Genomic DNA, 12,113 nt, shown 5'->3' on the forward strand with positions numbered 1-12,113 from the left:
TTCTCAAAGAAGGGAGCTGGGATCCTTAGAGAACCAAGCACAACCAACAATGTGGCAGGGAAGAAGGCATCGTCTCCACTCTCAGACTACTGCTGGCTTGGGTTTTATCTATTAATTTTTAATTTAAGAGTACTCATTTCCAAAAGTGCCGCCACTGCCCACATTTCTGACAACACAAAGCTGCTGTTTTCTTAGCACTTCCTCTGTAAGGGCTTAGGACACCCTGGCTTTCATCTCCTTGTCCCACAGAAGGGGGAGAATCAACTGCTCTGCAGACGCCGCCAGAAACGTGGGTAGGTGGCTCTCTGGAGGAGACTGGCAGCCAGAACCCTGGCTTCCTGGCCCCGCCCGCCCGCCTTCCTTCACTACACTACTTCAGTAAAGGCTTTTCTTTCAATAAAGGAAGCAGAACTGGCCACGTGACTTTCATTCACCAAAGCCTGAGTGTTTTCCTTAGCACCTCAGCTGCTTCTTCCTTAGGAGGCGGGAGCCACCCTGCACAGCACCCTCATTCCCCAGGCACCACGCCTAGGCGGCACCCACTGACAAGAGGTTTGCAAGGCTACTGCTCTGGCCCCTGGGATCAAGCATCAAGCACGTCCAAGGCAGAACTAAATCAAGACCCCCCAGCTCCTTTGCAAACAATCCTGTAAAAGCTGGATGTGTGGGTAGTCTTTTGATCAAACAGAACTAAACTCAGGTGTTTTCCATAGTTGTTAATCTATCTAATCAGCTTCTTAAACATTAGGATCTAGGAGAAGGAAAAACCCACCACAAAGGAAAACTAACATTGCAGGCACCATACCAATTCAATCCCATTGCCAGTAACACGTGTGATTTTAACATAAGTAGTTAATCCAATTAATTTTCAGTTGCCAACGAGACAACAATTCTAATAGCTTAATCAGGCTCACTACACATACACACAGACCTAGAATTTACTAGATTCTTAATCAGCTGTATTGAAGAAACTAACTCATTCCCAATTCAACTGCAACGGACAATGAGACAGTGCCAAGAGTTTATGTCTCTATTACTAAAGTACAACATACTACCAAGGTTGAGCTAAATTATTCCGTGCCTGTGTAACTATCGAGGTTTGTCCAAGGAGAATATGAGGGAGCAGCTTGGGATGAGAGCACATGGAGCACTGCTAAGAGCCTGGGCAAAGCTTGGTAAGCTGAGAGGACAGTCCGCATTTCAGCTTCAATTTCATGCTTCTAATTTGGCCTCTACAAATCACCCTCTCACAGTGCCCTGCAGAGAACTTTCAACCTGCGCACACCACCAACATTCTACCTGCATGTGAGCTAGCCCTAAGATGTCCAACCTGGGGTCCTCAGGGGTCCTCTGCGGCACAACAGACATCAAGGGCCCGCTCTGTGAGCGGAGACTGCATGCTCACTTCCCCTACTCAGATGCAGCTCTCTGCTCCAGTCAATGTGCTAGAAATCTTATTTGGCATGTAAGCCTTCCTTTGAACACGTGGCTTTGGGACAATGGATGAACTGCTGTCATCTGTTTTTCCTGTTAAAGGTCTCCTTTTAGAAAAGGGGTTTAGCACCACATCCGCAGAACTCAGAATAACTGCAACCAAAATGCCCCCTCCACGCACACATCTGCTTGTGTGAAGAGCCATTTGGACTTCACATGTGTGAATCCTGCAGGCTGACAGGAATTTTATCCTGGTGGGAAACCTTAAGCAGGACTAGAGGAACCAGGTGTCTAAACAAACTTCCCCCCTGCAGGTCAGCATTCTTGCTAATCCGCCAGTGAATCCTCTCTCTGAATGTAGTGACTGTACCTCAGGCCCCAAGCTTCAAAGTGTTGACTTCAGCCTGGGGTTCCCAAAGTACATCACCCACCTAGGCGTAGCTCTGTATGTTTACCCAACCCTTCTCCCCTCTGCCAGGGACCTGGAAGTTGCCAACCAAGTAAGTGTGTGGGTGAGGCAGGCAGGCAGACTTAACCCATTCAGCAGCCACACACACATACCCTGTGGTGTTTACATGGCCCGTGGCTTAGCTCGCCTCAGCTCCCTAGCACTAGAAATTTTGTATGGTTTAGTGAAACTTTGGCAAAGTGACCTTCAGCTGAGCGATCCTCCATGGAGGAGACACATTCTGCCAACTTCTAGTTCACTGAAGTGCTACACTATTAGCAAGTCCTAGAGGCTCCTCTTCCTCCACTCCAGTTTTCATTACAATAGTAAAAGAAGTAGCTTTTCAACTATTACCCTAGAATTTGCCAGTATTTGCCCCAAGCTATATAAGCCTGGATCCAATGAATTAACAGTCTCAAATATACTAGAAAACACAGTGTGAGCGTTGATAGCGTTCAACTGGCCCTGTGAGACATAGACCACCACCTTGCTGCCAAAACACACCCCTGGCCCTGACTCCACCATGGCACACAGCATGCCATACAGAGACACAGCCAAGATGGAGGGCCGTAGGGCAGAGCAATCCAGCTGCCTTGCCTACTTCCACACCCCAGCCATTTCTGAGGCACAGAAGGCTTTGTCAGCTGCACAGCAAGCCCATCTCTACGCTCGTGCACATTCTATAAGGGGTAAAAGAGACAAGTTATGGGCACCCTCCAGTCCCACAGTTCCCAAAAGACCGGCACCTTCATCTTCCCTGTGGTCCTGAACCGCGGCTGAGTGTTAGTGTCTCGGGAGCTCTGAGCATCGCAGAACACCCTGTCCCTATGCCAATCTCCATGCTTTTCTCTGCCCAGCCCACAAGGGCCTTTCCAGGGGCTCTGGAGTTCTCACATCTCCCCAGGGCTCTGCTAGCTGGTATGCCCACATCAACAGCTCCAGCATTACCTGGGGACTTATTAACAATGCCATTTTGCCAGGTCCCGGACCTGTAGCACCAGAAATCCTGGGAGGTTTGCTTGCCTAGTACCGACAGACAGGAAACCCTCCAGGAAACTCCCAGTTACGCGCAGGTGAAAACAGCCGCACGTCCCTTGTGGGAACCATGGTGCCTCTGATGGACAAGCTTGTCAGAGTCTACATGTGAACCCGAAATGACAGAAACTGCTCCTGTGAGCAGCACAGAGACTCATACCCACGTACCCAGGGACTCTTGGGTGTATTTTAATAAACCTTGTATCTGGGCAGCAGTGACCTGCGGCCAAGGCACTCACACAGAACCAGCAGCAGGTGCCTTCAGAAACCCTCAGCTGTAAAGATCTAAACAACTTTCCTCTGGAGTGGCCACCCTGTAGAACCTCCACTGAGCCAACAGATGGAAAAGGCAAGACCATGAGCACCCAGGCGAGAGATGGCTCAATCTAAAACAAGGTCAATCTCCAGCCCAAGGGGGAAGCCATTAACTCTATTCAAAGCCAAGTCAATGTTCTTGACGAGTTCTTTGGAGAAAGACAACCATCGATGGCATGCCAGGCAAGAGGGAGAAGACCCAGCCAGCACATCGGCAATTAGGCCAAGGAACCACTAAGGAAGAATGACATCCTGCCACCGGACACTCCACCCTCCCTCCCATCCTCAAGGTCAGAGGACCTCACCTTTCACCACCGTGGCTTCCTTCAAGTGATGGGACAAGAAGTCGATGCTTGCGTAGGTGCTGGCAGAGGGCAAGGCTCCAGTGCCTGGGCCCCCACACACGCCACTGGTGCCAGTGCCTCCGACGGTGCTGAGGAGCCCCCCAAGGCTACGGGTCCGGCCCCAGGAGCTCTTGTCTCCTGGCTGTGGGTGCTGCGGCTGAGACTGCGACAAGGACCCCTGCTCACCCCTCACATCGATGGCGATATAGTTGAGGCCGTTCTGGAAACCCACCGAGGTCTCTCTGCGCATGGGAGAACTGCTACCTCCTGGACAGCCAATCAAAGCTCCAGGCTGACCAGGGTTCCATGGCCTAGCCTGTGGCGCTAGGGGCACAGCCACTGAGGGCTGTACCTGTCCTGGAGATGTGGGTGGCTCATCACTTCCTCCCAGGATGCCACTGCCTTCACTGCTTTTCCTGAGAGAGACATTTTCCACAGAGGCCGAATTGTGGCGCTTGGAGTTGTGGGCAAAGGATGGGGACACTGGGGTGACAGTGGTGGTAGAAGAGAAGGTCTCTGAACTGTGGCGACGACGTCCCCCCTGCGGGTCTGCACGGATGACCTTAGCACCCCGGTGGGGGTCAGGGGGCTGGCTGACTTGAAGGAAGGCCTCCACCCCAGACACCTGATCCATGAGACTTAGCCTCTTTAAACCCGATGTAGGACTAGTCACTCGGGCACCTTCTGGCTTTGGGGGTGCTGCTATAGGTTGTGGCGGGGTGGCAGCCACACCAAAGGCCATCTCGGTATAGTCACCATTATCCCCAGGCTCAGAGGACACTGAGGAGGCAGCAGTGGGGCCCTGGGATGGGGAAGCTGCTGCTGGAGGCAGGCGGTACAGTTCTCCTGGGGCGGGTGGCACAGGCTGCTGCAGGGAGGAAGGGGAGGCAGAAGGACGAGGGGGCAGCGGTGGGTATGGGGATGAGGCCTCCGGGGAGAGAACGCCATCCATGGAGCCCACTGTGTCCCCGCTGCGGGTGCTAGGCTTAGGGGACTTGGGAGAACTGAAGTCCAGGTTCATATAATCAGAGAGCGGGGAGCGCTGCCGGCTGTCGCTGCTGGTGCCTGGGGTACCTGAACCCAGGGACGAAGCAGGGCTACTGGCTGAGAGCAGCGAAGAAGATGAGGCCGCCGATGCCAGCAGTGGGGGAGCAGGCGGAGACAGACGGGTACCGGCCTCCCCAAAGTCAATGTTGATGTACTCGCCAGGGCTCTTGGGCTCTGCGGGTAGAGGGTACTCTTGCATGCTGGGAAGGGTCTGTAGACCCTCCAGCGACAGGCGTGTGGGGCGTACTGCCCGACAGCGTTGACCCAGGAAGCCCTCAGGGCGGCAGCCACCACTGCCGCTTGGCCTCATGGGGGAAGGCACTGCTGAGTGATGAGGCTGGGTGTGACCACTCCCAGCTACCCCAAAGGTGCCAGACCCTGGGCTTGCCTGGGGCTCCAGCCTCTCCTCTTCCAAGATCCGCCCCACAGGGGAGCTCATGAGCACATATTGGTCACTGTCCCCGCAAGAATAGGGAGCCTTATAAGAGCGGGGCAAAGAGCTGTAGCAGTGGCCAGGAACGCCTTTGAGGCCCTCGCTGCCTCCACGCAAAGCTGCTGAGAAGAAGTCAGGAGGGGTGCCAGCGGTGCCCGCCTCGCTGGGGGACATGTTGAGGTAGTCCCCGTTGGGGAGCAGCTTTGGGTCTGCGTTCTCCATGGACAGCTTGGAGCCACACCACATCCGCATGTACCCGCTATCCTCTGGGGAGCTCTCTGCTGGGGAGTTGGCTTTGTAGCTGCTTCCATTCACTGGGAAGGTCCTGCCAGGCCCTGAAGGGGGTGCTGGCGCTGCTGCTGCTGCTGCTGCTCCAGAGGGGGGCAAGGCTGCCGCTGCAGGCAAACGAGGCTGCAGAATCTGCTTGGGGGCAGACACACTGGTGGGGCTCATAGGCATGTAGTCATCACTCTTACAGCTATTGGGGCCACCACTCCTAAGGGCTGCCCCAGGGGTCATGGGCATGTAGCCATCATCTGTCCCCAGGTTACTGCTGGAACTCTTGTGAGAGCCAATCTCAATGTCCCCATAGTCCTCTGGGTAAGGGTTGTAGGCCACTTTGGGAGAGGACGCAGGGAAGGATGGGCAGAGGCGACCCGAACTGCCAGAAAAGGTGGCCCGCATCAGAGTGTACTCATCCAGGGAGGCAGAGGAAGGCTGGGGTACCTGCCGCTGCCGGGCAGGCGTGGTCAGGGAGTAAGTCCTCTTCCTCAGTCCTCGGTCCAGGTCCTGAGCCCCATCCCCAGAGACTCTACGGTAAGGGCGGCCACAGTGGCTCAGGGGCCTATCCATGCTCATGTACCCGTAGAGTTCGCCCCCACTGCCCTCCCTGGCTGGAGGAGTCTCCGCGATTGACTCGGGTGTGTTGCTCCTGTGGCTACTGAAGGCTCTTAGGTCGCCAGGGCTGGAGCCATACTCGTCAAGGGACATGAAACCGGGGTCACTGGGGGAGCCCGAGGCGGAGGCACTACCGCTGGAAGGACGCTGGCCTTGGGAGTGGTGCAGCGGATGAGGCAGGTGCGGGTGGGGGCCGGGAGGCAGCGGGTAGGAGCCCGAGCCGTGCCCACTGCTGGAGGACAGGCTGCCGGGGCTGGTGGCTGCGGGCGGCGAGTGCGCCACGGGCATGGACATGGAACGGCTGTGTTGCAGGGCTCCCCCTGCCGGCGCCAGAGTCACTTTGCTCGGGCGGCCTCCGCAGCCGCCGCTCAGGGTGTGCGAGCGGCTAAGGGGCGCGCGCACCGGCCCGGGACTCAAGGGGCTCCCTGCCACCGACAGCGGTCTGCCTCCCGCCGTCCCAGTGCCGGCAGCCGCGCCGCCGTCGCCCTCGCTGGCCGTACGGACCCGGCAAGAGGTGCACTTGGCTGCTGGCGGAGTGGCCGCCAGGCTGTCGGTGCGCGAGCGGCGCACCAGGCCGGTCTGGCTAGGGGGTAGATTGACTAGGTGGTGGTGGCGGCGCGCGCCCGGCACGCTGATGGGGTGAGTCGCGGACGACCCGGACGACTGACTCTTGCTGCGAGGCCTGAACTCGAAGAGCTCCTTGAGCGCCTTCATGGCCTCCAGGATGGTCTCGTGGATGTTCTGCGCCACCACCGAGTCATCGGCTTGCATCCACAGCTCGCCAGGACCGGTGACGGCCGAGCGGCCCACCTCGATGAAGAAGAAGCTGTCCGAGTGGCCGCAGCGCCGAATGTTCATAAGCTGCAGCGTCACCGACGGCTGTTCGCAATTGAGCTTCACGAAGCCGATGGTGCGCGCAGACAGGCATAGGCGGTATACACCCGTCAGGTTCTTGCTCTGGCCCAGGCCCTTGGGCTTCAGGTTCACCTGCCACACCTCGCGGTAGACTGCCGTGGCGGGCGTCACGAGCCCGTAGTCATCGGAGCCAGCGGCGCCCGCCGAGCCGCCCAGGACGCCCGGGAGAGAGGCGCTGCAGGACCCGCCGGTGGCCGCAGTGCCCGAGCCCCCATCGCCAGAGCGGCCCTCGCTGACCAAGTCGGTGAGCGCGCGGTACCACCCCTCCTGCTCCTGCTCGTTCTCCGCTGCCACGGCGAAGTACTCGTCCTTGGTGTAGAGGGCGATCAGGTACTTGTGCTTGGCGTCCGCGCGCTTGTTGATGTTCAGGCAGCAGTCGAGCGCGATCACTCGCTTCGGCGCGCCCGCCTTGCTCTTCCACTTCTTCTCGCTCTCGTAGTACTCCAGCCGCGGCGGCAGCGGCGGCGACCCCCCGGCCCCAGCTGCCTCATCGCTGCCCGTGCCGGGGCCGCGCAGCACGAAGAAGCGCTTGTGGCCGTGCTTCTGCTTGCGCAGGTAGCCGCACTTGCGCACGCTGTGGTTGTTGTTGTTGTTGTTGTTGTTGAGATTCGGGCCGTCCCCGCCCGCCGACGCGGGGGGCCCAGGCAGGGGCGCGCTAGCCATCGCCGCTGGTTCAGGCCGCGCCGGCCGGCTGGGCGCGCTGGGGCCGGCGAGGGCCGAGGGGCGCGGGCGGGGGCGGCTCCCCGCCACCCGTCGCCCGGCCGCCCGGCCACGCGCGCGCGTCCCCCGGGCCCAGGCGGTGGGCTAGGAGGCGCGCGCGGATCGGTGGCGCAGGGCCCTCCGCCGCTCCGAAGGATGCTCGGCAAGGGTGGTGGCCGCCCTCCGCTTCGACTGTCCGCGGCCGCTGCCTCCCGGGCTCTCAGGCGGCGCCGGGGGATTGGCTGGCTGGGCCGAGAGTCGGGGTCCCCGAGCCGCGGGGCCGAGCTTAGGACGCGCGCGACCGGCCTGCTGTCGCCGTTCTGCACTGCGCGACACCGATCTGCGTCCGGACACTTGGGGCCCACGCCGACACTGGGGCCGCCGCCGCCGCCGCTGCTGCTGCTGCCGCTACCAACGACGACCCGGGCTTGTCGCGGTCCCCGCCGCACAGTGAGTAACACATCGCGCACCGAGTGACTGAACTAAGAGCAAAACAACACGTGACGCTGCGTTACGCAGGCACACTAGCGCGGACGCCCCGCCCCACCGCCCCGCATTGGTCCCGCGTTCCTCGACGGACGGCGAGTCCGGCCAATGAGCTTGAGGCACAGTGGGGGGAGGCGGGCCGACACCGGGGCCGCGTTTCCCGCCGTCCCCTCCCCCTCTCCCCGAGGCCCGGCGGGGCTCGGCGGGGGCCGGGCTGGGCTCATTAATCAGGGGCTCGTTGTGGATGCGGGCGGGGGCGATGCCACCCAGGGCGGGAAGCCCGCCACGGAGGAGGCGGGTACGGGGTTTGTGTTCTGCCTCGCGCCCTATTAACTGACACTAGGCTTCCGCCGCGCAGAGGGAACGGAGGCGGGAGGTCGGAGCTGGTGCGGGGCGGCGGTCGTACCCCAGTAGCCGGGGTGGGCGCGCGGCGCAGGGCGGTGCCCGCTGTGGGTGGCAGGCGCGCGGCCCGGCTTGTTTACGAGCATCGCTGCCGGCGAACTCTGGGTCCATGGCAGCTCGGTGCCCTTTCTCGGCGGCGAGCCGAGCGAGGGGCGCCCCGGAACCCGCCTCACCCTCCGCGGGCGCTCGCCCCCGCCCCCGGCCGTGGGCTCTTTCCGGGGCGTCATCAGAGCCATTCACTTGTCAGGTTCCCGGGAAGTGGAAGTCGCCTGTTCTGGATGTAATAGGAGAGAGGAGGAGGGCGTGCTGGCGTAGGAAAATGCGGTTTCCATAGTGCCGGGAAAGGGCGGGCCTGGGCGGGAGCGGGTGCTGGCGGGCGTCGTCTCCCCCCCCTCCGCCCCCATCCCGCGCCCTTACCGCTCTCGGCCAGCGCCCCAAGCCCTGTTCACCCCGCACCCGAGCTACCGGCGGGCGTCGCGGTATCTAGGAGCGCGGCCGCGGGCACAGCGCCAACCCAAGATGCCCTTGAACTGCTGCTTTGAATTTCTCTATCTACGTGGCCTTTGTGACTTTCAAAGTCGAGGGCAAATAAGCACCCGCACGTCCTGTCTCCTGACAGAGTCCTGACAGACAGGGCCACTAGAAAGGGCAGTGATCTGGTTTCACAGAGGGCAGGCTAGGAATCCAGAACTCTAAAGGGTAAACAAAACCCTTGCCCATCAGGGGAAATAAGTATCTAAGTGAAACTATTCGTGACAAGAGTTTATCTTACAGTTTAACCTTGCTCATTTTGTACCGAGTACTGGAACGTAGCCTTCTAATGCCCTGTGTAATTTACAAAAGTCATTATTGCAAACACAATGACATGTTTAAGAAAAATAATTGCACATTGTGATTCTGAAGACCATAGCTGCTTTAACCTTTGTATAAAATGTGCGTTAAACACTCCAATGGTGAATTCTGTATGCCAAGATAACCAAATCTAATATTGGACCTGTTCTGTTTTTAGCGTGTATACAGTTATGATTATAATTACTAATGAGTAGCCAAAGCCTAGGAAAAATCACTAATGCAGTAAATATCACCATAAAATTAACCTCAAAGCGATATATTGAATTCGGTCTTTTATTTTAAACTACACCCTTTAAAAACAAGAGATCAGTAGAGTGTCCACTCCTGTATGCGTGCAAATGTGTGTGACTGCCCACCGGTGCAGGCACACCCATGTATATAAGCGCTGTGTGTGTGTGTGAGTATGTGTGTGTGTAGCATACTGTCCTGTGCGTGCTGGCTTTTCCCTTTGCTTCTATCACCAAGCATTATCTCTACTCAGAAAAAAAACATGACTGGATTTTTATCATGGAGCTTGAAGAAAATGTGGCTCGATTTTATTGATTATGATAATTTACATTCCACTTTATGAGACACATAAATGAGCCTGTGTGTTCTGTAACCTGAAATAGTGCAGGACAAGAGACCACTGTGTCAGCATCCTATGCTTTCCTTTGAAAAAGTATTTTTGGTAACCAACTTGTTTTCTTCTTTTATTTGGACTCTTAATACAAAATTAGATTTTTAGGAATGCATTGAGTGATGACCTTCTGTGTCCACTGGAGCTTGGCCCGTACCAGCTTTGTTTTCCTCAGGGCTATATTAACGTTAAGTACCAGGAGCCAGGAGCTCAGTGTGTGCAGGTGACCTGCTGTGTGCTGCTAGCAGCACAGGAAGGGCCAAGGAGAGGTGCCATTTCTGTCAGTGGCATCTTCTGCTCACCAAGGTGGCAAGATGTTTGTCGTTCTGAAGGCCTGGAGTGAAAAAATGAAGAGGTCCCCACTCCTGCTGAGAGAACCCCCACCTCCCAAACACCTTGCCATCTTTCCTTCCTGCTCCCAGATAAGCTGTTTGCTTACTTGAAGCTGGTTGTGTATCTTGCCATTTTTCCAGCTGTTCTCCCATACTTTTTCAGTACAAGTCGGTTCTTAACATCTATCAGTGCGCTGGGCTCAGAGGCCTGGGTGTCACGTACTTGGCCTGTTGCCAGTGAACAGCAGGACTGCAGGGTTTCCTCTTGGCTTAGAAGCTTCCCTTAGAATAACCCCTTTCCTTTCACAGCTGACAAATGACCATGTGGCTTTGATTGGTTGGTTTTTGGTTTTGTTTTGTTGTTTGTTTGTTTGATATAGGGTTTCTCTGTGTAGCCCTGGCTGTCCTGGAACTTACTTTGTAGAACAAAGATTGTAGACTCACTTTGTAAGTCGGAGATCTGCCTGCCTCTGCCTCCTGAGCGCTAGGATGGAAGGTGAATGCCATGGCAATCATAGCTTTTTACCAAGGAAGACTTGAGATTTTCTTTTTTACATAGACTCATGCAATTATGCTTCTTCTACTAAAAGAAAATTATTTCTGGAATAAGTTAAGTATTTTCATTAAGTTGTTTATTGTATAAATGAATACAATATGTTAAAAATCAATGATATAAATATGATCCCCAAAAAGGATCATAGATTTTTCTTGGTGTAGAGAAGCTAGGATAGGATAAAAGTATGTAGTTTTTAATTTTTCTTCAACTCCTCATGCATTAGATGTCTGACAGGATTTTCTGTCTAGGTCAATCTAAAAACTAACTAAGCAGATTGCTCAATGGAAAGCTATATGGCCAATGTGAACAGTCTTTACTTACAATGTGTTCCAGGAAGCCTAACACTCGTTTATGTTGGCAAGTCTGTGCCTCTTTAGAAAGGATGGCTTTGTTTGCCTTGTCTCACTGCACTCAGTAACTTGCTTCCCAAGCTCATTCAAAGCACTTGCATTTCTGATGAATGAACCTTGCATAGAGTTTTGCAATAAGTCCCCCTATGATCATCTAGGATTAACAGGAGGACTTGCTGCATTATATGAGTTCCCCCACTATTTCTTTGCTAGTATGTTTCAACTGAAATTGCACAAGAATTTTGTAACATGTGAACTCTGTGTTTGCAACAGGATAACTTCCCTGCAAGAATGTAACTGTTGTTTGCCCACTTAGTCTCTCTGCTTGGCAGTGAAAACAGTCAGTCCGAATTTGTAAAGACTCTGTGAGCAGAAACAGGTGGATGAATCTCTATGAGTTCAAGGCCAGCCTAGTCTTCTGACAGTGAGTTCCAGCCCAGTCAGGGCTACTTAGTGAGGCTTTGTCTCAGAAAAATGAAACAAACAAAAAATTTAAAAAATAAAAGAAAAAAAGGGAGAACGAAATTTGTATAAATATGTATAAATTTATTGTATTGTTTCCTCAGACATTGTAATGAACTTCCTTAGTATTCACTCTGCTCGTTAAAAATATTGATTCATCAGTCCACATAGTCCTAGATGCTCATTCAAGGGAGGGGTTTCCTAAAATAAAAGTTTACTAAATGCTAAAATGACCATAACTTTTTAAGTAAGAACTTCCCATTTCTGGGTCCACACGGTGGATGCGGGTGACAGTAAGAAAGTCTCTGAAGTGGCATGGCTGTATTGTCTGAATGTGCAACAGGGGCAGCTGGGAGTGACCTTCTGAAAGTCCCTGTGCCTCAGGAGAGCAAGGTCAACTTGAACTCTTTGATCTGTGCTGTAGATCAGGAGCAAGCAGTTGAAAGTTGCTTCTGAGGTTAGAGACACAGCCAGCCGCCTCCTGCCA

General features: G+C 55.2%; 1 protein-coding gene across 1 annotated transcript; it reads right to left on the bottom strand.

The window, feature by feature from the left end:
- Positions 1–3,501: 3,501 nt before the first annotated feature.
- Positions 3,502–7,559, bottom strand: Irs2 (insulin receptor substrate 2). Its single transcript, XM_051169586.1, has one exon. The coding sequence runs from the start codon at positions 7,529–7,531 to the stop codon at positions 3,524–3,526; it is 4,008 nt and encodes a 1,335-aa protein (XP_051025543.1). The 5' UTR covers positions 7,532–7,559; the 3' UTR covers positions 3,502–3,523.
- Between the last annotated feature and the right edge of the window lie 4,554 nt (positions 7,560–12,113).

The sequence above is a fragment of the Acomys russatus genome, chromosome 27 (assembly GCF_903995435.1).
Source record: "Acomys russatus chromosome 27, mAcoRus1.1, whole genome shotgun sequence".
Lineage (NCBI taxonomy): Eukaryota > Metazoa > Chordata > Mammalia > Rodentia > Muridae > Acomys > Acomys russatus.